Source organism: Jaculus jaculus, chromosome 4 (genome assembly GCF_020740685.1).
Source record: "Jaculus jaculus isolate mJacJac1 chromosome 4, mJacJac1.mat.Y.cur, whole genome shotgun sequence".
Classification (NCBI taxonomy): domain Eukaryota; kingdom Metazoa; phylum Chordata; class Mammalia; order Rodentia; family Dipodidae; genus Jaculus; species Jaculus jaculus.
In genome coordinates this window covers 175212518-175237344 of record NC_059105.1, presented here as the reverse complement: position 1 = coordinate 175237344, position 24827 = coordinate 175212518, and the positions used below count along the sequence as shown (strand labels likewise).

Here is a 24827-nt window from a genome sequence, read left to right as displayed (position 1 = left end):
TGTAGCAGCTGGAAGCCCTGGCGCGCCCATTTTCTCTCTCTCTCTCTCTGCCTTTTTCTCTCTTTTGCTCTCAAATAAATAAATAAATAAAATATTTAAAAAAGAATTTTCTTTTGCAAAATCAGAATCCTCAATGTATGATAGCCCATTTTTAAATCAATGGCATGTGGATGTAGCAAGCCCTTGTGGTCCATCGCTGGGCTGATGATGCGATGGTCAGGCCCCAGCACCCTAGAGCACGCTGTCCAGTTGCCAATACCTCACACTGGAGACACGCCTTGCTCGCGTCAAGTGTGTGGTCTGCTAAAAGCACTTAAAGGTACAGCCCCGCCCTTATGGGGCAGCGGCGAGTGGAGTCTAGACTCACCGGCCATCCCAAAGTTCAGCTGAGGCATCTCGTGGGTCTTTGCTTTCTTGGGGCTTGGCAAGTCTCTCGAGGAGTCCGACGGGAAGGCCCAGAGTTTCTTCCGTGGGTTGACAGTGGACGTTGGTGATTTCACAGGCTTGTTTGTAGTGGGACACCATTTGTAGCCAGGATTTGCTTTCATAAATGCATCTTTGTACTATGAATGAACAGATAACAAATGGTAATTAGCATACGGGTCGACAAGAAGTTCTGTGAGCTTCACCTTTCCGTCCTGCAGTCAGTGATAACAAGGCTTCTCCACGAAGAACGAGGGCAGTGCAGGGGTCCCGACCCGCCCGGGCTGACCCACAAAAAGCCCACGTGAGGGAAAACAGTGCGGGGGACACTCAGGTCTTTTTCTTTCGTCCATAAAACTTTAGTATTTTCTTATGAGAGAGAGAATGAGAATATGGGCATTGCAGGGCTTCCTAATGAACTCCAGTATGTGGGTACTGGGGAACCATACCTGGGGGGGCAATCAGGCTTTGCATGCAAGTGCCTCTAACCACAGAGCTGTCTACCTAGCCTCACGTTGTACCTCTTAATCCTCTTGTCTTTTTGTTAAAGTTTCTAAAAAAGCTGTCTGATGTTGGGGGATGGGGCCGAGGGTGGTTTCTCTAGTGAAGATTGCTGAGGGCTCCGGAGACAGGAAAGATGGAACGCTCGCACGTCACAGCAGTCATGAGGACAGAGGAGCAACGTCTGGGGCCGTAAGGGCAGACTGGCCCGCACCACCGGGCGTGGTCTGCTCGATGGTGGCTCACAGGCTAGCTGACGTGATCTGCAGACACGGGGCCCAGTGGAGGGCAAAGTGGTGGATGCAGTCTATGCCCTGTGCCTCTGAAGCTCAGCACTTCTGCCTAACCAGCAGTGGGCATCGACCTTCGTTCGCCTCAATGCCGCCATCTATGAAGTGTGACTGGCCCTACCCGTGCTCCGCAATGAGCACACGATGGAATAAACACGCGCATCGGCTCCCGCTCAGGTGGCTCTGCCGTGCCGTGTCGTGTTGCACGTACCCCTCACGAGTGTCCTACTTAGAAGTTTGATCTTCCTGACAATGACTCTCTCCTCATACCCTTTGTCCCAACTCCACTCCCTCTTCCTCCTTTCATGATGTTCATTACGTGTTGCCAAGCTATGCTACTAGACTGAGAATGGATTTTATGTGCATTCAACACCGTATTAACATAAATTTTTGGAGACAGGATCTGGCTTAGCAATCATGGGTGGGCTTGAGCTCAATCCCTGGCCTCACTTCTTAGTGCCGGGATACAGACAGGCACCACCACGACAAGTAACACAGTTTAGAATCCCATAAGATTGCCTTTTAAAATACCAGTGCTGCTTAACGTATAACATTAGTTCTGTATAAGCTCCGAGTAGCTTGGAAATTTAAAGTAATATTCTATTTATTTTAAAGAGAGAGAGGGAAAGATGAAGATAAAGAGAGAATGTGCATACCAGGGCCTCTAGCCACTGAAAATGAACTCCAGATGCATGCACCACCTTGTTCACCTGGCTTATGTGGGTACTGGGGAATCGAACCTGGGTATTTTGCCTTTGTTGGCAAGCACCTTAACTGCTAAGCCATCTCTACAGCCTAGCTTGGCATATAACCCAAGTGGGGAAGAAAAAGTCCCCTTTTGGTTGACTTAAGGAAATAACACATAATTTAAATAATATAATTAATATAATTTAAATAATAATTCCCCACTATTTCACTTTCAATGATATAAATAAAAGCTATCTAGCTATCTTAACTCAAATTTTGTGAAACTTTTTGTGTGAAACATAAATATAAATTTATTTGCTGACCCATAGATGTGTACAAGGGAAGTGAGCACAAAAGCCTAAGACACAGGCCTGTTTGTGTTGACCAAAGCCTGGAGCCACCCTGCAAGTCATCACTGTCCAGCAGGGTGAGTTTGGGGTTCAGAGGTGACGCAGGGGCTGGCTAGAGCAGTGCATCCGCGCCCGGGCTCATGTACTAAGCGGAGGCAGACCCACGCCCAGCCTGCTGTCCGCACGAGGCCGCCATGAATGCACGAGAAGCCCAAACGGAGGGAGCGACACACGTCACCATGGGTCACGACTCGGTCCCAGGAAAAGGCGCACAAGCCCGTTTGCCAGCTGAACATCATCTGGACAAAGGTCAATATTCCCTAAAGTCACCAAAGACTTGCAAACAAGTTTGTTAACAAATTTGTCACAAGAAATAAGATTACCTATTTTTTCTTGGTAGTTAAAATATTTGAAGGAGAAAGTCATAGTTACGAAGGGTACTAGAAAACGTCACTGGCCCTCAAATCTGTCTCTCGGGTGTTCCCTTACACTCCCACATGCTCATCTGTTAAATAAACTCTTTTCCACTAAAGAAGTCACATCTTGTACGAGGCATCACTTAGCAATCTTTTGGTGAAAGTCAACAGAATAATGGACATGACACCAGCCACCGGGATAAATGAATACCGTCAGCACCCGCTACTTTTAAAGCATGGCTGGTGACACTAATCGCCAGCTTGGGTAACTGGTGACAGGAGCTGGTGCAGAAGGCACATCGAGCCTTGCGGTCACCACACGGCCACCATGGCCCTCAGGGAGGGTGCACACATGCCGTCCACCCTCGGCAAATGCGTGCAGGATGGACTGGATGACTCAGAGACTGGGGGTAGAAGAGAGCATGGGTCACAGTCCGTCCCTGCACGTAGCTTGAGACCCACACTTGACTACACAGTCCACTCCCGTGTGGTCTGTACACTGCCCCTGCTCAGGTGGCAAACATGGCTTTGCAACAGGTCTGTCAAAGGAGAAGCTAACTGCAAAGGGAATGACAGAGCATGAGAAAGGTCTGCAACATGAAGGGTTTCACAGAAAATAGTAACTGGGAATTTACTATGTAGAAAATGCTTTGTAGCTAGGTCCCGATATGAATCTTATAGATTCTTAAACTCAGTATCAATGTTCAATACCACCAACATCTGTTCAACAAAGTATACTGAGTATTCACATCACATACAGATGTCTATTCATTTTTATGTTTCCTTTTTCATTTAACGTTGGGGATTCAACCCAGGGCCTCATGCTACTTGAATGAAGTAAAATACTAGCATCCCACTCAAGTATATGCTAAGCAGAAGGTGAAACACCATGAAAAGACATGGTCTTTAAAGATTCCATACATTCCCGTGAGAACCCCAGGTCAGCACAGAAGCGTGTAGTGCAGGAGGCAGCCAGGTGGAGGCAGGAGCAGACTTGGACGAAGGGTGCCTAGATGTCTTTGGAATTTGGTACCTCATCAATCATTAGTTGTGATTCAGCTAAGAACAACAGAAAGCCTTAATCATTTGTTGTGACAAGGTTATTAGGAAAGGGATTACAGAGGAGTCAGGATAAGGATGGAATGCATGCAGACTTTGTGTATGATCTGAAACAAACAGCCAAGTGAAATTATTACCACAGAGGCCAATCACGTGGGCAAAAGACCATTACAGGACTGAAAAGGCCAAAGACATACCTCACCAAACCAGATAGCAAGGCCCAGGTTGCTCATGCTGGAGGCGAGAGGAAAGCCCATTTATGTTCTAAGAGTATCACAGGATTTTGAGCCTAATGTTTCAGTGCAAGACTCTCACAGATAACTAACTACACCCTTGCTAAAATACTGATTTTTCATTTCCTATTAAAATAAAATTTCACCTCATGGCCTTTCACTTCTTTCTGCAAGTTGCCAATTGATAAAATAACCTAAATTAAATCTGCTACAGATAGTCCCTCAATGATAGAAGGCACTTAGCAATACTGATTCCTTTCCATTGGCCCTAACCACCACTGCATTATCATTAGCAACAATAATATGCCAGTAATTTCATCACTGATTCTACTGTTATCAGTAGTCACTAAACACATACCCTCAGTCACGATTTTTTGCTTCCATTATATTTGACAATGGCATTATTATATAACAAAGGACAATAATCTACTATGTTACTCCTTTAAAGATGGGGGTCTTTAAAATAGTAAATGCTTTTCCAGATCATTATATAAATGGAAATTTGAACTACAAATATATAATATGAATGAAAAGTTTTCACCAATTATGTATTTTAATTACTTTAGAATGCTATCTCAAACCAGTAATTTCTAGCTAGTATTATTATTTTCAATAAAGAGTGTAAGAAATGCCAATCCTAGTGAGATTCAGCATTTAACAATGCTGAGAATATCTGTACAACTAAAGACAGGATGCTTATACAAATATGTAAAATATTACCATGAAATAAAATACATCAGAATTACAAGAAATTACATAGAATACTACCTATGTTTTTAAAAAGAGCTATAACACACACTGTATTTTATAATCATGTTCACCACAGGAGCTACATGACGCTGTAGCCTAGGAACCGCTGAGCCGACTGTGCTCTTCCCAGAGGCGGACACCAGCCACGTCCACAATGGGGAAGACGAATGCGACAGACGTGAGAGGAAGCACTAACATGTCACTCCTTAGCTGAGGATACTTTCCTTTAGAACTCTACATCTTATCATTGGGGTAATGCAACTCAGTAGTATGTGAGTGAGTTACCTTTGCTAATTGTTTTTAAGAAAAAAATAAAAAAATAAACTAAATTATTTATGTTAAGGGAAAATACAACAAAACACCAAATTAGGATTTAAGTTAAAATTTTAAGTTACATGGGCTAAAGGGATGGCTTAGAGGTTAAGGCATTTGCCAAAGGAGCCAAAGGACCCAGGTTTGATTCTCCAGGACCTACGTAAGCCAGATGCACAAGGTGGCGCATGCATCTGGAGTTCATTTGCAGTGGCTGGAGGCCCTGGTGTGCCCATTCACTCTCCCCCCGCCAAATATATAAATAAATAAAAATAAAAAATTTAAGTTATGTACTAGGGCCAAACACTTTCACAATCAAGCTAGCCTGGTAGGGCTGACAGAGCTGAATAAGCAGCCTCATTACTGTAGCTGAGGAGTTGTGCCATGTTCTAGAAAGTCAGAGGAAAAGTGGAAAGCTCAGGAGCAGACTACAGACCTGGTTCCATGCGTCCAGGAGAGGAGTCACATGGCAACAGCAGTTCATTTTCATGTACAAATGTAAGAGATAGTTACTCACTATTTTGGGTAATTAAGAGAAAAGTCATTTCATCAGTTTCTATTAATTGGAAAAATCAAAATTTAAGATTTTTAAAAAAATTTTGACTTCATTACTTTACAAAAAGTAGGAGGCAGTTTGGGTGAGGAAAACATGACCTAGTAACTAATTTTTGAAAATGTACTAAGAAGATATTGTTTAACTCACATAATGACTAACTAGAATTCTGAAATGCTTATGACTTTTCAAAAAAATTCACTTTGGTTTTAATAACTTCCTTAAACTTTGGAAACTTTTTTGTTTGTTTGTTTGTTTTAGTTTTTCAAGGTAGGGTCTCATTCTAGCCCAGGCTGACCTGGAACTCATTATGTAGTCTCAGGGTGACCTTGAACTCACAGGGATCCTCCTACCTCTGTCTCCTGAGTGCTGGGATTAAAGGCCTGTGCCACCATGTCTGGCTTAAACTTTTTCATTACAAAATAATTTGATAAGGAATTTGCATAGTTGGACTGGACAAACTGCTTAGTGGTTAAGGTCTTTGCCTATGAAGGCAAAGGACCCAGGTTCAACTCCTCAGGTTCCAGGTAAGCCACGATTGAACTGTAAAAACATCTTACATATGTGTAATGAGTTTATTAGCCTATCTGAAAGTGACTATTTGAAACTAAATACCAAGGAGACTGTTATTACTCACTACCTATAGGTTTCTTTTTAATATTTCTATTCTTTATTTCCCAGCAGAGAGAGAAAGACGAGAGACAGACAGAGAGGAAGGGCATGCCAGAGCCTCCAGCTGCTGCAAACGAACTCCAGGTATGTGCATCATTGTGCATCTGGCTTTACGTGGGTCCTGGGGAAATAAATCTGGGACATTAGGCTTTGCAGGCAAGCATCTTAACCACTGACTCATCTCTTCAGCCCCCACTTTTTTAAAAATTAATTTATTTTCAAGAGAGAAGAGAGGCCATAGGTTTTTATAAAATCTTTTTTTGATTGTTATTTCTGAAAATATTGTTAATTTACCAGACAGAGAGAGAGAAGGAGAGAGAAAATGAGCATACGACGGCCACCGGTCACTGGAAAGGAACTCTAGATGCATGTGCCACTTTGTACATCTGGCTTTACATGAGTACTGGGGAATCAAACTGGTGTCATCAAACTTTGCAAGCAAGTACTTTTAACTGCTAAGAGCATCTTTTCTGCATCTAGAGTAGAATATTTATGTGCTGGTGTTTTCTAAATGATTAACAATTGGACCAACATTTCTGTAGCAAGTGGTTGATGAGCCTGAACGTCTGCCGTGTTTGTAGCTATCCAGCACAAATTATTTTCAAGACAAGGGGGACAAAGTATATGTTTGGTTCTGTTGATTTTTGTTGATCCTGTCTTTCAAAGACTGATTTTGCATTTTAGTAGCAACTCAGTTTATTAACAATTCATAATAAAATAGTAGACAATCATCAGGTGGAAAAGTATCAAAAAAACAGAAATAAGCATAAGATGAAGGCTGAAGAGATGACTTAGCAGTCAAGGCGCTTGCCAGGGAAGTCTAAAATCCTAGGTTCAATTCCCCAGTACCCACATAAGTCAGACGCAGAAGGAGGCATATGTGTCTGGAGTTCACTTGCAGTGGTTACAGGCCCTAGTGTACCCATTCTCTATCTTTCTATCTGCCTCTCTCTCAAATAAAAAAAAAAGCTATAAAAAGAAATAGCATAAAGCTAACATTTTTTATTATCATTAACATTCATATAGCAGTTGCATATACAGTTCTTTATTTGATTTCTTAAGTGTTTTATTATGGTAGGCATTTTTACTACCATCTTACACATGTAGAAATCCAAAAAAAATCTGAGAAAGGAAACATTCAAATACTAGAATGCCAGTTCTACTAGTAACTAGTAACTTTGCTTGCTTGGAAAAGTCAGATTTTCTGGGACTCAGTGTTCTTGCCTTTAGACTTCAAAATATTTCATTTATGGGATCATTCGGAGGATTATACTAAATTAAAAAGCCCTGAGCATAATGAAATCATGTCCAAGATTTGTTATCATTTAAAAATAAACACTTTACTATGATTTTATTCACTATTTTCTTTTACTGGCCTGGGATCAAATCCGCTTTTCTCACATACTGGACAAGAATAGGACCACTGAGCTGAACTCGGCCCCAGACGGCTTTGAAATGTAGTAAGCAAGTCCTGGTGCTGCTATCTGGGACACAGGGAAGAAAATGTCCAAGAAACAAGGAATGTTGGGACACTTGTCACGCAAACATTTACCCTCTCGTCCTGCAGTGGTGTGGTCTCAATCAAGCCACTCGGAAAGCCCAGGTCACCTAACTGGAGTCAGCCCAGGGAACCAACAGCTGGCAGGTGGACCCACATGACAACCCACAGGAAGCAGAGGAGATTCAAAATACTAGAGGCGCCAAGAGCAAGAATCCCTACTTACGGGCAAGAACAAAAAAAAGATATAACTAAAGTATTCACAAAAGGCCCACCAAATTACAGATGACAATATAATTCATTCCACTTAGGAAAGTAAGAGTTGAAAGCTTTTTATCCACTTATTCCTCAAAAAGCAGGAAGTCTGTAAACAAAATTTTAAAACAAGTATTCAGGTAAAAATGGAAAATTTAAAAAGGGTTTTAGTTTTTTGTGGCTGGGTGTGGTGCCTCATGCCTCTACTTCTGGCACTTGGGAGGTTGAGGCAGAAGGCATGCTGTGAGTTCAAGGCCTGCCTGGGCTAGATTGAGACCCTGCCTCAAAACAAACAAACAAACAAAAAAACCAACAAAACAATAGTTTTTGGTATTTGAGAAAGAGTGGCATTTGCCCGGTGAATTTGGCAGTGTGCTTATTTCTATTGTATGGGACAGCTGGGGAGCACTGGTGTTGGCTCTTCCTTGTGGGTTGGTAGGAGTGGGCAGTAAGGGGCAGTCATCTGTCTAGTCCTGCCATTTTCTTTGTTGAGGGACTTTTTATTATTCCTTCCATCTCGTTGTTCAAGTTGGTTATATATTCTTGACTTAATTTTGGTAGGCCATGTGTCTAAGAATTTATGTATTTCTTCTGTATTTTCCAGTATTTTGGAATGGTAATTTTAAATGATCCCACAGATTGCACTGGGATCTCTCCTTCTTTGTCCTTCTCCTAACTCTACTGATTTCTCCCCTGATCTCAGTGATCATGTCTCTCTTGGTCCTTCTCCTAACTCCACTGATCTCTCCCCTGATCTCGATAATCATGTACTAAAGAGAGAGTCAAATAGAAAACCTCTACCAAGGCTGGGGATTATGGCATATAACTTTAATCCCAGTTCTTAAGCAATACTCCTGTGCTTACCCATACATTACTGCATTTCTCAGTCAAATAATAGCAGAGGTATATAATGGTAAATAAATGTTGGGTATTCTATGCACACATGGACTATGATGAAAGAATATGTCTTAGGCTTAGTAAGGACTATTCAAAATTTAGGGCTTAAAGTGGAAAAGTTATGCATCTAAAGCAGATTTAAGAAAAAAAAAAACCCTCAATATGTCAGTGAATACCAGGGAAACCAAAAACCTGTCAGCATGACCAGTGCCTAGCATGAGAAGAGTCACCTCCAGCACGCCAGGGCGAGGAAACATTAAAGAGGAAGAAGAGGCTGACTAAATAGCAGTGCTGCGCTCTGGCTAGCCAGAGAGCCTTCTCCAGGAAGAGGCTGGCACACACTGCGGGGATACAAAACTGATCAAAGCAGAAAGTAAAGGCTCCTGAGAGCACAACAGCGATCACACCCTGCAAGGCCCAGAGAGCACTGAGGAAGAGGAGGAAGAAAGGATGTAAGACCCACATGGGAAGAAGGTGTTGGGAAGCACTGCTGCCCCACAGGAACTGGCTGGCGCATCCATGACCCCCCCGCAGACTACCCAAGCCTCACTGAAGGGGGTCCCAGGTAATGGGGGTGGGGGAGAGGGGACAGAGGAAGACAGCCTGAGAAGAATATGAACAATTTGTAATATGTGTACAGATTAAAGTTCCCAATTTAAAAAATATATTTTCATAACAATTGAAATAGCTCAGAGGTTAAGGCGCTTGCCTGGAAAGCCTAACAAGTAGGTTCGATTCCCCAGTACACAGTGAGGCCAGATACACAGTGGCACATGTATCCGGAGTCCTTTGCAGAACCAGAGGCCTGGAGTGCTCATCCTCTCTCCTTCTTCAGTCTCATTCTCTGTCTGCAACTAATAAATAAATAAATAATGTTTCTTTAAAAAAAGAGAGAAAGAAATAGACAAACTTATAAGTAGAAAAAGGCTTTTTTGTATATAGTACTGAGCTTGGAAAATAATGTGTTATAATTATTTTTGGCTATTGAAATGTGTGTGCGTGTGTGTATACATACATACATATATATATGTATATATATATATATATGGCATTTACATTAAATTTTATGTTTAATGTGAATTTGTAAACATAAAAATAAAATATAAATGAATGAGGCTTTGGTAATGGAGACCTTGTTTATTTATTATATTTTATTTATTTACTTATTTGAGAGGCAGAGAGAGAAAAAGAGGTACACAGAGAGAAACAGAGTGGGCACACCAGGGCCTCCAGCAAATGAACTCCAGATGCATGTGCCCCCTTGTGCATCTGCCTAATGTGAGTCCTGGGGAATCAAACTGGGGTCCCTAAGCTTCGCAGGCAAACACCTTAACTGCTAAGCCATCTCCCCAGCCCGATACCTTACTTATTATTGGCCTGGTATCACTAGCAACTACCAGCATCTGGTGCACAAAGGCTGCCTAATAAGTACTGGTTCACTGCACTGACATTCCGCTTAAGGCTGTAACATCAGCACACAAGGCAACAGCACAGTTACAGGTATTTTAATGTGACTGTGAAAACCTTTAGGAAATGAACTGGAAGAAATAAGTATCACTAGAGAGCCACTGTGTGATAATTCGCAAAGCTGCCGAACCCTGCACCCTGGAATAGAAGTGAGGCAGTTTCATGATAACAACTATAAACAAGGCAGGGTGGAGTGTGGGGTATCACGGTCTCCACTTTTAGGCTGCAGTGGGCCACCTTAATAGATATTATCAGAGCACCACAATGGCAAATATTGGGAACCTAGCTGAGCAATTAATAAGGGATTTCCTGTACAAAAATAACATTTCTTCTTCTTAAAAGTGGCCACCTATTGGGTTTGTAAATTAGCTGTATTTCAGAAAAGGCAAACAATATACTGCGAATATGCTGCAAGTACCCCAAAACAAACTCAAGTACTTGTTTAATTACAGGAAGCATATGCAACTCCCTGTGAGGCTTCGGAGAAGTGCTTATTTTACCATATAAACATGACTATGAAAGGATGCAAGGCTATTCAAGTGAGAAGTTTTATTGTTAATTACTGTGATGTTAGTAGAAATCTATGGAAACATTTATAGTCATGTAGGTTGCTGTCACTGATTTTAAACTTCCAGATGCCCGACATAGTAAAATTTTATCTTTAGCATTAGTAAATTCCTAAAGCCGATGTGATCATTAATTTCATAGCAAGTACACTAATCATTTACTCTGGATTCAAATTTCCCTGAGCAATTTCAAAGACATTTTTATGTTGCTAGCTTCCTTATTAAACAACTCAATTAAGCCACAGCAACTGAAGGTATTTCTTTTTCAAATACTGAAACGTCTAATAAAGTACCTGAATGTGCATATTTTATTTCCTGTTAGCTAACTTTTTGTCAAAAAATGTTAACCAAGCTTTGGGGTGGCAGAGGATTTTTTAATGAATCAAGGTTTTTTTTTTTTTTTTTTGTAAAGTTGAAACTGAAGAAACACTGTGAGAACTGTTCCTTTCAGGCTTAGGAACAGTGGACACTATTTTGCTTATCTCTTATTTGGGGCTAAATCCAAACATCATATATTTAACTTATATTGTTTCCAGATTAAGTTCGGAGCAGTGACAATATAACTTTCTGAAGTAATTTAGTTACTGGTATTACTGTGGAATTAATGGCAAACCTTTCTGAACAGGCTTGATGCCTGGAAATACTTCTCACCAACTACTGCCTGGACAGTATTCACATGCATGTACACTTTCAGAATAGATACAAATCAAAGCATATCTATGTTTTTCAAAGTTTTTATTGTTACTTATTCATTTGACAGAGAAAGAGTCAGACAGAGAAAGAGAGACAGAGAGAGAGGAAGAGAGAGGGAGGGAGGGAAGAAGGGAGGGGAAAGGAGAGAATGGGTGTGACAGGGCCCCTAGCCACTGCAAAGGGAACTCCAGATGCATGTGCACCACCTTGTACATCTAGTTTACATGGGTACTAGGGAACTGAACCCGAGTCCTTGGGTTTTGCAGGGAAGTAGGTGCCTTAACTACTAAGCCATCTCTCCAACCCAATTAGCTCTTAATAATTATATTTATTTATAATATTAAAACCTGTTAGAGCTGGAAGGCATGACAATCTTTGCCCAATTTCCTCACTCTAGAAACATTAAAAATCCCAAGGTTAACTTTATATTTATGATTACAAAGTTACCTAGCCTCAGATCTAGATGGACACTTTCCTGTGATTCCACTGGAGAACCCTAAGGCTGTCCACTTGATCACAGCACCTTCTGACGACAGAAGTTGAGTTCCCAGGAAAACTTAAAACAGGGAAATCATCCATCATGACAAATCATTACTGGTTTCTGGTACACCAGTCTCTGAGGCACCAGCAAGGAGGGGAAACTGCTTGGCCCTTCCTTTCTCTTGGTCCCTCCCCAGAAGCAGGATTGGGACGGGAACAGGAGCCAGGCTGCAGCCTCGCCTCCACCTGCGCGGCCCGCCGCTCGGTGCTGGACCCACCTCCTTGGCCATGTCTGTGTACTTCTGCTTTTCCTTTGGGTCCAGAGCAGCCCACCAGTCAGCTAGGATCTTAGTAGCACCTCGGTTATCAAGCCTGGGGTGTTCCTGCCGGACAAGGGAGCGATGACGCTTGCAAAATAGAAGAAATGCATTCATTGGTCTCCGGGCTCGCTGCTCCGATGACTCGTCATCTTCGGTGTCCCCCACATCTTGCTCTAGGCCATCCGCTCCAAGAAGTTGAACCTATTGGCAACCAAAAAACAAGGCAGGTGTTCAACATAGCTCCCACAATTTTGATTTGCATAGTGTAATTTTTTTTCTCCTTTGCTCCATTTAAGCACCTAACATATTGGAAAAATATTTTGTTACAAATCATTAAGTATGGCTGGTGGTTGGTAACTAACTTATGATGTATCCTGCTTAGTTTCTATGGCAACCTGTGCATGCTTCTATAATAACTGCTCATTTTTTTTCTCTCACTAAACAGTGAATCCTTTGAGGACAAAAATTCTCTAATTTATCCTATTATAACAGTGCTTAACGTATTCTCTCTATTAACTAATTGCTAAAATGAAAGAATAAATATATTTTGTGGTTGATCAGTCTCACAACCAACAATATCCAAATGAAATGCAAGTATAGCAGTTCTTTCACCTCTTTACAAAGCTCTTCTCTAACCTAACTAGGAGAACGCAACCATCAACGTACGCGGTGACACCTAATGTGAGCCTGAGTGCGGTTCAGCGGTTAAAGGCACTTGCTTGCAAGCCTGCTGACCTGGGCTCAATTCCCCAATACCCATGTAAGAGCTGGAAGCACAAAGAGGCATATGCCCCCAGAGTTCACTTGCAAGGGGCAGAGACCCTGGTGCACCCATATTCTCTCTCCCTCATAAATAAAAAAATAAGTGAGCAAATGAGTAAATACGCAAATAAATAAAGCTATTTTCAAAGCTAATGTAGAACACCCAGTGTATTTGCACATACAAGGAGAGTCCTGCTACAAACATCACAATAAAGATTAACATGCTGATTTGACAGAAGGACTGAACTTTGTATGTTTAAGCCTGAAAACGTCATGCTGTCTTAGCTAGTGCATGGTTATGGCAAAAGGAATAAGTTCCCATAGGCTTAAGTCTTCAATATCAATTCTGAATCCTCTTTCCCTAAGCACTTTCTTCACTCACTATTTTTTTTTTGGGGGGACAGGATCTACATATCCTTTTTTATTGAAAAGGAGAAAATGAGTAATGTTAGATAAGCAAAGAATAATGTATATCTTCTTCAGAGTTTTGAAATAGAGAGGACTCCTTCCTTCTTTGGATTCATTTGCAGCCTTAGCGATAGATGAAAAAAACAGCAGGACAGTATGGTTAACTAACGATTCTGTTCAGTCAGCATCTCTCCAAGGGCTTCTACAACACTCCGACCTGTGTAATTCTCAGGCCTAGTTAAGTATGACACGCAGCCTAGTCTTTCTGTTTCTAGCCTTTAAAACACTTCCAGCAGATGGCTACTAGACTAAGTTTCTTAAAGCACAAAAATATTAGGAATGTTAAGAGCTCTAAAGCTTAGATATGATTCTGTGATGATTCTTGGAAACAATGCAACCAATCCAGAATGCTGACTGAAGACCATTTCTCTGATTTCTTGTTCTCTACTTCAAACAGAGAAGGATAAGGTAGTCATCAGTCTGTATAATGCAGCATGACAGTACTTCTTAAAACTCTGAGGTGAACTGGAATCTCTGGAGAGCTGGTTAAAGCAGGTTGTGAGGTTCTGAACTTGAGTTCTGAGTCTATAGGCCTGTAGTGGGTCCTGAGAGCCCACACTGCCAGCACGCTGAGACAGCAGTCTGAGAACCACTCTTTGAGGACACAACTATAAGATAACCAAGGGCTACAGGCACTGGAAGTAAGTATTACAAAAGTAATTAATCATTAATTGTCTTCAAATGCAAATAATACATTAAAAAACCAAAGTCAGGACTGACTTGGAAATTTATTAGGATTGTTGAGATTGAGGGCTACAGATTTCTGTCACGATATCACAGCCATTAGCAGTAACTTGAACTCTGGCATTCTGACTATGAAGGTAAGGAAAAATTAGGAATAAAAATATATTATGTAAGTTGAGAAAGAAACCATATTTTCTTTTTGAACACCAAAAATCCTTTATTTGCCCAGGGAAAGAAGAAGGTTAGGAAGATTAAGCATGTGTTACAAAATGATTAGAAAATAGTGAAAGAAGTAAGCACCCAGTGTAACAAAATAAACCATGAAGTGAACACCCCAGTGGAGGGCCACCAAAACCCAGGGACACCTTAGTCCCCTGGGACTCAGGACAGGGAAGGGATCAGGAGAGAACACACAGGCTTGCTTCCCAGCTTCCCTCCCCATCACCCAGACACCTAGCGAAGCTATGGTTTCTAGCAGCCAACATCCAACGGTCTCCTGTTAATAATCTTGTGGCAAGAAAGGGCATCAAGAAAAGGCTTTACCACAAGACTTCAATCCGGTGTGGGCTCGGCAGTGCTCCGTGCGAGCAGAGAGCCCGGAGCCTGTCCTCGTGAGGTCAGGAGCTGGCCTGAGGCAACGCGGAAAGGCGCCCTCTGGTCCCTTCATTGAGAACACGGTACAAAGGCAAGCGCAGGGGCCGCGGAGAGGCAAGATACAAGCATTTCTGCCTCAGACCCTGACGCCGTGGTCAAGGGGGTTATTAAGCAGGGTAAAAAGGAGGACATATTTTGAAAGGCACAGCTGCAAGGGTCGGCTGGTAGACAGAGGTCAGGCCTAAGCAGGTAAGCACGATCTACAATGTTTTGGGTCTGACAAACTGGAAATCACACTTGCCATTTTCTGAGAAAGGGAACTGCAAAGGGTTTGGAGGAGAAAAGCAAAAACTTGGTTTTGAGCACATGCAAACTGAGCGACCTAGTTCACATTTCAATGACATGTCAAGTAGTAGGAAGTATGAGTGCAGAGGTTCAGGAGAAAATTTGAGGATGAAGAATTAAGATTAGAGGCTAAGAACAGCATTTAGTTATTTAAAATTTTTTTGAGATAAATTCTTTTTTTTTAATTTTTTTATTCATTTTATTTATTTATTTGAGAGCGACAGACATAGAGAGAAAGACAGATAGAGGGAGAGAGAGAGAATGGGCGCGCCAGGGCTTCCAGCCTCTGCAAACGAACTCCAGACACATAGGCCCCCTTGTGCATCTGGCTAACGTGGGTCCTGGGGAACCGAGCCTCGAACCGGGGTCCTTAGGCTTCACAGGCAAGCATTTAACTGCTAAGCCATCTCTCCAGGCCTTTTGAGATAAATTCTTATTATGAGGCCAAAGACAGCCTCAAATTCCTAACCCTCCTGACTCAGCCAGCTCTGAACATGAAGACTTTCAAGTGAAATCACGGAGAGTCATGTATGAAAACAAAGCAGGAAAGAATGGAGAGGGCAACAGAAGAGGGAGTGGGTGTGGCCAGGGAGGAGGAGACAACCTTAAGCCCCAAGCAATCACCAGGGGTGGATGAGTCCGAAAAGACAAAGGAAGCATCAGCTGGCAAGTTCCTGGACTAGAGCTGCGATGGCTTGAGCGCCCCTTCCAAGCCCAATCTTAAAATGAAAAGGACACTATCGTGTGCCATCGTAAGTAGGTCAGTGCCAGTATCATGGGAGTTGGTACTTATTGAGGGAAAGGCTCCTGATGAAGGATGAGTTTCATGGATAAAATGCTGGGTATGGTAGTGCAAATCTTTAGTCCCAGCTGTCAGAAGGTAGCGGTAGGAGGATCACCTTGAGGCCACCCTGAGACTACATAGTGAATTTGAGGTCAGCCTGGGCTAGAGTGGGTCCCTACCTGGAAAAACCAAAAACCAAACCAAACAAACAGAAAAGGTAACAACACACCATTCCTTCCAAGTCCTAGAGCCAAGTGCTACATGAGTGAATGCCGCACAGAGGGGACTGGAGGACTGAGTGACCTAAGAGGCTGTCATGAGTACAGCCAGTGCCACGGTCGCAGCATGGGGACGAAGAGCACAGCAACACCAGCCGCAGGGCAGCCCCGGCCGGCGGCAAAGGCGGGAGTGCCACGCTAGCGTCCCCGTGATGAGTATCCCCTTTGGCCCGCTTTTCAGAATCGCTTACACGTTGTTAGTTGACAGAATGCTTCTTCATAAGAAAGATGAGTTTGAGTCCAAATATTAAAAGGATAGATACTTTAACAACAACCAAGTTAGGAGTCAAACAGAATTCCAGTTATGCAGACTTTTAGAAATGTCTTTCATCACACAAATCCTAATTGCATTTTCTAAACAATTATTAGTGCTTGAATATACTGGGGACTTGTGCAGTGGATGGAAGGCTTACTCTATCGATATCCTCCTCCTCGTCGTCGTCTTCCTCCTCTTCTGAAAAGTCAAGAAGCTTCTTGGCTAGCAACGGATGCCACTGAAGACACTGGCGTCTCGGTCGTTTTCCAGCCCCTTCTGCTGCTGCGTGGTCTTTATCTCCGCCACTGCCTTTCATTACTGAGACCTGGGGTGTGGAGAGAGCGCGTGTGTCAGAGTAAATTTGATTAAAATCGGTTTATTTTGCTCCTTTGGCTTTAATTGGATTATAATTTCAATGACTCAACAATATACTACTAGCCCAGGCATTTACTGGAATCAGTGAGAATCCTAAGTACAGAATCAAGCTAAATTGAGCGAATAAAATTCGCCTTTTATGAGCTCTCTCAGGATGATTACCAGTTACAGTCACCTGTCCTGTCCATATTGCTCAGAAAGGCCTTTCTCAGTCTGCTGTCCATGTAATGGTGAAAGATGCTTTCCAAGGGAGGGGAGGGTTCAGGGCGGCCCTCACATCACTCTCCCTTGGCTCCTATTTCACTATTACAAGCAAATGGTACATTATTTACTGATGGGCTTGTAGTAGTATATAAAATATTTGTAAGAATCAAATTGTTTGGATTTGAAATAAAATTATTTCATACAATGAAACACACTTCCAACATCTGTGTGCAGCCTCGAAGGCTCTCTTAACAGGATAAGTTCTGGTACTTATTGATGGCAAAACCAGGCAAAAACACCTCCGTGTTTCTCCAGCCTGCATGCATCTAGAAATGGTAAAAACAAATGAAAACAAGTTTTGCTTTCGAGTTTTGTTTTTTTTTTTAATGAGTGATTGACTAAAATAACTAAGAGACAAAGAGACTGAAGGTGATGAAATATTTTAGAATCCCCCAATTCTCAGTTAGTTTCAAATGACTAGGAAAAAAACCTTATTCTTTTGTTTGTTTGGTTGGTTTTCAAAGTAGGGTCTTGTTCTAAGCACCCCTGAATTGGAACTAGTCTCAGGCTGGCCTGGAACTCACAGCCATCCTCCTACCTCAGCCTCCCAAGTGCTGAGATTAAAGGTGTGTGCCACCATACCTGGCAAAAAAACTCATTGTTGATAAAAGGAATCACATCATGTAGGAGGTAATATCATGAAATTAGGTTTTCCACTTCCATCATGACTGGCCCCACAGTCCAGAGCTAACCACGTGGGAGTTTTACATGCTGTCTCACATATTTTGCTGATTTGAAATTACTCATTTGATGTAAAATAACCACACCCACTACCCATTATTTCATATGTACTCATGTGAAATCTCAAACAATGCACTGAAATGCTGGCAACTTTAATGGTTCATGAATAGAGGCTATGTTACACAAATAAACACTCTTGCTGAGTTCCTATAGTCCAATGATTGCAAAACAATACCACTAAAATTTTAACACTGTATTAAAACTGAAACTTGGGTGCATAATCTTAAAGCATCAACGATTAAACAGCTCTTGGAGCCAGGAAGTAGCTCAGCTGGTAGAGCAGTGTGAGGTCCCGAGTCTGGGTCCCCAGCACCCACATAAAAGCTGGTCGGGACTGGCAGCCTGCAGCCCGTTCGCGTTTGCTCTTGGGAGGGATACACAGGGCTGCTCGTGGTGACCGGGCTAGCCAAACGGCCCACGCTGGGTAATACCTGCTGTTGATAAGTAGGATGGAAAGCAATGGGGCAGGACACTAACCATCAACTTCTGGTCTCCACAAACAGGCGCACACACCTATACAAACATGTGTGCCAACATGCATGCACACACCCATAGCACAGATTCCTAATAAAAGAACCTTCCAGTTCTCAAGCCTTGAGGACAACATAGCACGTGTGCCTTATCTGTCTTCCTGTTTCTGGATTCTGAGTCACTTTTTGGTCTTCTTCACTTCAAAAACAAAAATCACTTGTATTTTCTCCTAGCACTTGTAGGACTTGATCTTAAATATTTAAACATCTTGACAAATGGAATAAATTAAGGGCTTACCTTACCTTTTTTTCTCTAAACATCTAGCCACCTTTACCAAATGCTGTTCCTAGAAGATGCCAGCTTCCTGGTATTTCCTTGGCTACTTTTAATCTGGACTAGATCAATATGTGGGCACAAGTTCTAATTCTGTATCCTGCTAATCAAACTGCTTTCCCATCTGTCAATCAAACTAAACACCCTTGGGAGCTATGTCATTTTATATATTTTAATGATAAACACTAGCAAATATAGTTGTTTATAATTTTAAATTTGAATACATCATGCTCTTAGTAGGTTAATATACTTAAAATTTATGTACATTCAAAAATCTGAATACACTGCTATTTACTCAATTAGTCCACTATTTATGGACATACAGATAATTTTTAATTGAAGACTGCAACAAAAATCCTTATTTTAGGGCTGGAGGAATGGCTTACTGGTTAAGGCACTTGCCTGCAAAGCCAGAGGACCCAGGTTAGATTCCCCAGGGCACACGAAAGCCAGATGCACAAGGTGGCTCATGCATCTGGAGTTTGTTTCCAGTGGCTGAAGGCCCTGATACAAACATTCTCTCCCTCTCTCTCTGTCTCAAAATTTAAAATTTTAAAAAAGAAAAGTAATTCATATTTTAGTTAAATTATTTTTCAAGTCTTCAGTTTTACAAGAATCTTCATTAATTTATTAAAAGCCAAGTTTATAGTATAAACAAAAAAAACCATACACAGATACACAAACAGAAGGGGGGGAGTGGGGAAGGAAGAAAAAAAAGAAAAAAGAGGAAGGCAAAAGAAAAAAGGAAAGGAAGAGGAAATGGAAAGGTTTTATTAGCCCGAAATTCCTGATGAATAAAGTAATTATATTACTCATGTGGTTGCTTTAAGAGTACAAGAAGTCACTAAAAAGTCTAAATGAAATGAGTTATCTGGTGTGCTCTTAATAAAAGAACAAAGATTTCTTGTGAATTGATAGGCCATTTCACAATTCCCATTCTAGCTACAAACAAAACTTGGCACAAGCAACCCGATTTCCAAAAATAACAGTGACATAAAGACAGCAGAGGAAACGATTGTTTCTGTGGTTTATTAATCATTCAGGGTAAGTTGCCTGAGTGGTAATTAAATCCATATTCGGGCCTAATTTTTGTGAGTTAGTACATTAAAAAAAAAGTACAAGAAATCAATGGGAAACTGTAAGCCAGGCAGCTCTTTATCAACTGGAGAGGGTAATGTGATTGCCAGTGCATAGAGAACAAAATCTTTTTAGGTTCATAATTTCTGAATTACATTATACTACTTAGTTTTACATATAATTTGCTACTCAATTTACACACACACCGCTATACATACATATATTGAGGACCCACAGAGGGATATCAAAATTCTACAATATTCAAATTACTTATAAAATGGTCTAATATTTACACAAACCCTAATGTTATAAAGTGGATCTTTCTGTTTTCGTAATACGTAGAAAGGGAAAATATTTCAAAACTTATTCATATATAATATTCTCAGGCTCAACTATATTCTTTAGGTATTAATGACAAGGGAAAAGGTGTGAATACATTCAGAGTAGATAAATTTTTCCTGAATATTTTGATCTAAAACTGGTTGAATGTGAGGATTTAAGAGGGTTTGCTGTACATTTGTACACATGTATTTCACTTTTCAAAGGCAACAGACAACATCAGGAAGCAAGTAAATGAGTGCAGGCCTCACTCGCTCTCAGGCTGCAAGCCTGCTCTGGCTCTTTCAGTGTAGGTCACGTGCGGCCACGTTGGTCACGACATCCTTTCTGATGCTCAGTATCCTCCCCTGGAAATACACTACGCAATTCGTATTGGTAGCGATGCCACATTCTCCCTGAATCACGATGACTTGGGGACACCCTACCTCTGTTCTTAGGTCTTCATCACTCTGCTTAGCAGTCTCCTGGCAACTAGAGTATCAAAATCAGGGGTGAGTCATCTCAATCAGCCATGTAAACCCCAGGGCTAAGCTGTAGCAATACTACACGATTTCTGAACAGAACGGTGCCTTCAAACTTGACTACTATCTCTCCCATTTCTCTGAATTTGGATATATTTTCCTGAGTGGGAAAGAAGGGCATGACAACTGCTGACTCATGCAGGCCAAGGTGGCCTGTGCTGGGTGGAGGCCACCAGTCACCTGAACTGGGAAGAGTAAGGTTGGCAACCTCTACAGTGTTAGGAACAAAACAGAGACACTTAGTTTTAGCATGAAGCCTAATGAATAAATAAATAAGTGAATTTGAGGTCATATATCTCAGACGAAATGATTGTGAAAGGTGTAATTATAAACAGGATACTTTAATAATTTGCCATTATCTAACAAGCTTTTATTTCCTATCAGCCCATTTTCAAATTATAAAAAGAATGTAAAAGAGTGGGAGATAATGACATTTTGATAATAATTTATCAAGAGAAGAATGAAAGAAAAAATGACAAGTGTGGGAAAGACAAAAGCAAAGAAAGGGAAATTTCAATCTTATCACTATTTCATAACTAAAAGCCCCAATCCAGAATGGTTTCTTAAGACTGGAGAGATGGCTTTGAAGTTAGGCTACTTCATTGCAAAGCCAATGTCCCTGGCATGATTACCCAGTACCCACTTAAAACCAGATAGATGCACAATGGGGCGAGGCATGGTGTGCATCTTGGGATTCGTTTACAGTGGCTGGAGGCCCTGGTATGCCCATTAGACCCCCTCTTCTTGAAAATAAATAAATAAAAATATCTTTTTAAAGGATGGTTTCCACTTGTAGCCAAGATGGCAGACTCACAATCATGCTAGAGAGGCAGAGAGAGCTGCGTACAACCAAAATCTAGCCACAAGATGAGAACAGAGAGCCGACTCCCTGGCAGCAGGTGAACCACCGCTCAGAGTGGCAGGGCCCAGGTGATGTGCAGAGGAGCTGGTGAGCCTGACGGCCTGCGCCAGGGCGGTGCAGACAGACACTGAGGAGACTCACGACCCAGCAGAGCGCTGAGAGATCAACGCGAGTGCAGACCTGCAGCCCCGCCGAGGCCCAAGGGGTTTCTGTGGAGGAGGGGCGGGAAGACTGTAAGAACCACAGGGTGGGGGGTATCCAGAGACACCGACCCTCTCCACACACACAGGGACTGACTACTGCTGTCACAACTCCTAACCCACAACTCCAAAGGTAAGGATAGTTTTGAAGTATCCAAAGTGGGACTGAATAGCAGCAATCCCACTGAGGGCCCTCAGTGGAGAGGGGCACAGAGGAGGGAAGTGATGGTCCCAATACATGATGTTTAATATGATGAGGATATAAAGTTTCTTGTTAGTAAAAAATGGATGGCTTCGTGTTCTTGACAAATTAAGCTCATAATTTATATGTAATAAACGAAGTAACGAAAGGATTTATTCAAAGGAGTTATTTTTCCATTCTACACTGTAACTCTATGGTCACTGGAGTCAGATTATTTATCAGTGGATTTTGTACTTAAGACTTGTGTTCCCTGTTCTGTGGAGGGATGAGTGTCCCAATATAGGTACTCATTGTACTAAATTCAGTATCAATCAATTTGACAAGCTGGGGAGAACTCTGCTTATTTTTCAAATGTAACAAGCCCATTCATTAAGAATTTCTCATGATCAAACTCAAAAAGAAAAAAATGGTAGAAGAAAACAATACAAGGCAAACATCATCACATTTAATGTACAACAACAACATCAAAAATGGGAACATCCGAGCCTGACAGATCTCGGTTAGAATTCTCCCTCTACCACCAACCACCTGCTGGGAAGTTAGGCATCGCACTGACCTTTCTCGTGGTGACACTGAGCCACGCATCTCTGCTGGGGACTATGAGCACCGCTCAGTGCCTGCCCGCGAGGTCTCTGTTCAGTCTAGCACAGAGGAAGCGTGCGGTGCCTGGGCAGCAGCTGCCCATTGCCAACAGGCCAATGTTGCTGCTGGAGAGAGACCTCTGACCCGTGGTTCTCACGCTTCCCAGAACACCTCGTCTACAGCCTCAGAGATAGGGAAAGAAGGAAGGAGAGCTTCCTTCTCCTCTGAATTACTAGGTGGTCCAAGACAGCACGTCAGCATAGTCGTACATACTGTGACCCGACAGCTCCTCGTGGTCTTTCATCCTGTCTGACAACTTAGGCCACTGGTCAATTTCCACCTTGAAAGCATCAGTATGAACTTAACCATGTGGCACAGGGTTATTTTAGAATCCAAACTATTCCTTACAAGTCCAATCAAACCTATCCAAATCCAAGGTATGAATATTCCAACACGGGGAAAATTAAGAGAGGCCCGTGAAATGTCAGGCAACACGCACGAACCTCAAGGAAGGCCTCTCCTGGGTCCAGCCAGGCCTGCATGGCTTCACAGCTTTCTGCAGAGTCTGCAGTCCACAGAAAAACAACCATGAACAAGTGGCAGCTCTAATACTTCTGCATAAACTGGACCAAACGCATTTTTCAAAGGAGGGTACAGAAGCTGGCAAGGACCAACTTTGATGTATTGCTCCTTAGCCTAAAATTCTATTTTCTAAGTTTGCTCATCCTTAAATGTGCAGTTCAAATTATCCCTTCCTCCCCGAAATCTTCCGGGATATCAAGTACTTCCCGTAAGTGTCAAGGTGAGAGTTGTCCACTTATAAGGAAAGAAAATCACATGTACAACTAAAGTCTATAGTAACAATGAATCATTATGCAATTGTGATGCAAAAAGAAACATGATAGCTTTGCTGTCTTATCTCAAACTGCAAAATCCAGCAGGCATGCATAATAAGCACTTAGTTAAGATGCAAAAGGCATTAAAATTGTGAGTGGAACATATGAACAACAAAAAAAAACAAAACATGTTTTGACAACAGTAACATGTTTTGTAGAAGTGACTCTCCCTACAGGAGACTCCAGAGAGGGATCCCCAGGAGCAAGTGGCACCACCCCGTTTACCATTAGATTCAGGCACAGGTTTAGACTGAACACTATAAATATCACCAGAGGGAATGTGTATGCTGATGAAAAGTCTGCTGTCACATTTATACCGCCTCAAAGGAACATTTTCCAGACAACTGTGCTAAAAGTTCATTATGTTCAGTAACTTTTACTGTGGATATGACCACTGTTCAGTTTTATATTTATAATGGTTCATCTCTTAACTGAAACTAATTTATAAACTTAATAGGTAAGCATTATAGAGAACTCAGTACTATCCATAGGTTTGGGCATCACAGGAGTCTTGGAATATATACCTGGTCCTCAAAGGACACTCAGAGTTGAGACCTTGCCCAGGGCCACAGAGTTAGTAGCCTTGCCCAGGGCCACACAGTTAGTAGCCTTGCCCAGGGTCACACAGTTAGTAGCCTTGCCCAGGGTCACACAGTTAGTAGCCTTGCCCAGGGTCACACAGTTAGTAGCCTTGCCCAGGGCCACACAGTTAGTAGCCTTGCCCAGGGCCACACAGTTAGTAGCCTTGCCCAGGGCCACACAGTTAGTAGCCTTGCCCAGGGCCACACAGTTAGTAGCCTTGCCCAGGGCCACACAGTTAGTAGCCTTGCCCAGGGCCACACAGTTAGTAGCCTTGCCCAGGGCCACACAGTTAGTAGCCTTGCCCAGGGCCACACAGTTGGTAACCTTGCCCAGGGTTACAGAGTAGGCTTGCCCAGGGTCACACAGTTAGTAACCTTTCCCAGGGTCACACAGTTAGTAGCCTTGCCCAGGGCCACACAGTTAGTAGCCTTGCCCAGGGTCACACAGTTAGTAGCCTTGCCCAGGGCCACACAGTTAGTAGCCTTGCCCAGGGCCACACAGTTAGTAGCCTTGCCCAGGGCCACACAGTTAGTAGCCTTGCCCAGGGCCACACAGTTGGTAACCTTGCCCAGGGTTACAGAGTAGGCTTGCCCAGGGTCACACAGTTAGTATTAGTAACCTTTCCCAGGGTCACACAGTTAGTAGCCTTGCCCAGGGTCACATAGTTAGTAAGCAGAGGAGCTGGGGTGGGAACGAGAAGGCTGGTTACTCAGGAAGGGGCTCTGATGTCAAGCCTCTCAATCTGTTAGCGCTCGGCATTTGCTGCAGAGGAAATGGTTTACGGGCCTT

The 24827-nt window shown here is 42.3% G+C and overlaps 1 protein-coding gene across 4 annotated transcripts in view; it reads right to left on the bottom strand.

Annotated features, from left to right (window-relative positions):
• Bbx (BBX high mobility group box domain containing) overlaps positions 1-24827 on the bottom strand; it is a 277763-nt gene that overhangs the window by 101484 nt on the left and 151452 nt on the right. For all 4 annotated transcript variants that reach the window (XM_045146693.1, XM_045146691.1, XM_045146690.1 and 1 more), the window contains 3 exons: positions 16751-16918; positions 12381-12623; positions 368-563 (listed from right to left, as the gene is read on the bottom strand). In XM_045146693.1, coding sequence (XP_045002628.1) covers positions 368-563; positions 12381-12623; positions 16751-16909 — 598 coding nt within the window. In that variant the 5' untranslated portion in view covers positions 16910-16918. The remainder of the gene's footprint in view (positions 1-367; positions 564-12380; positions 12624-16750; positions 16919-24827) is intronic.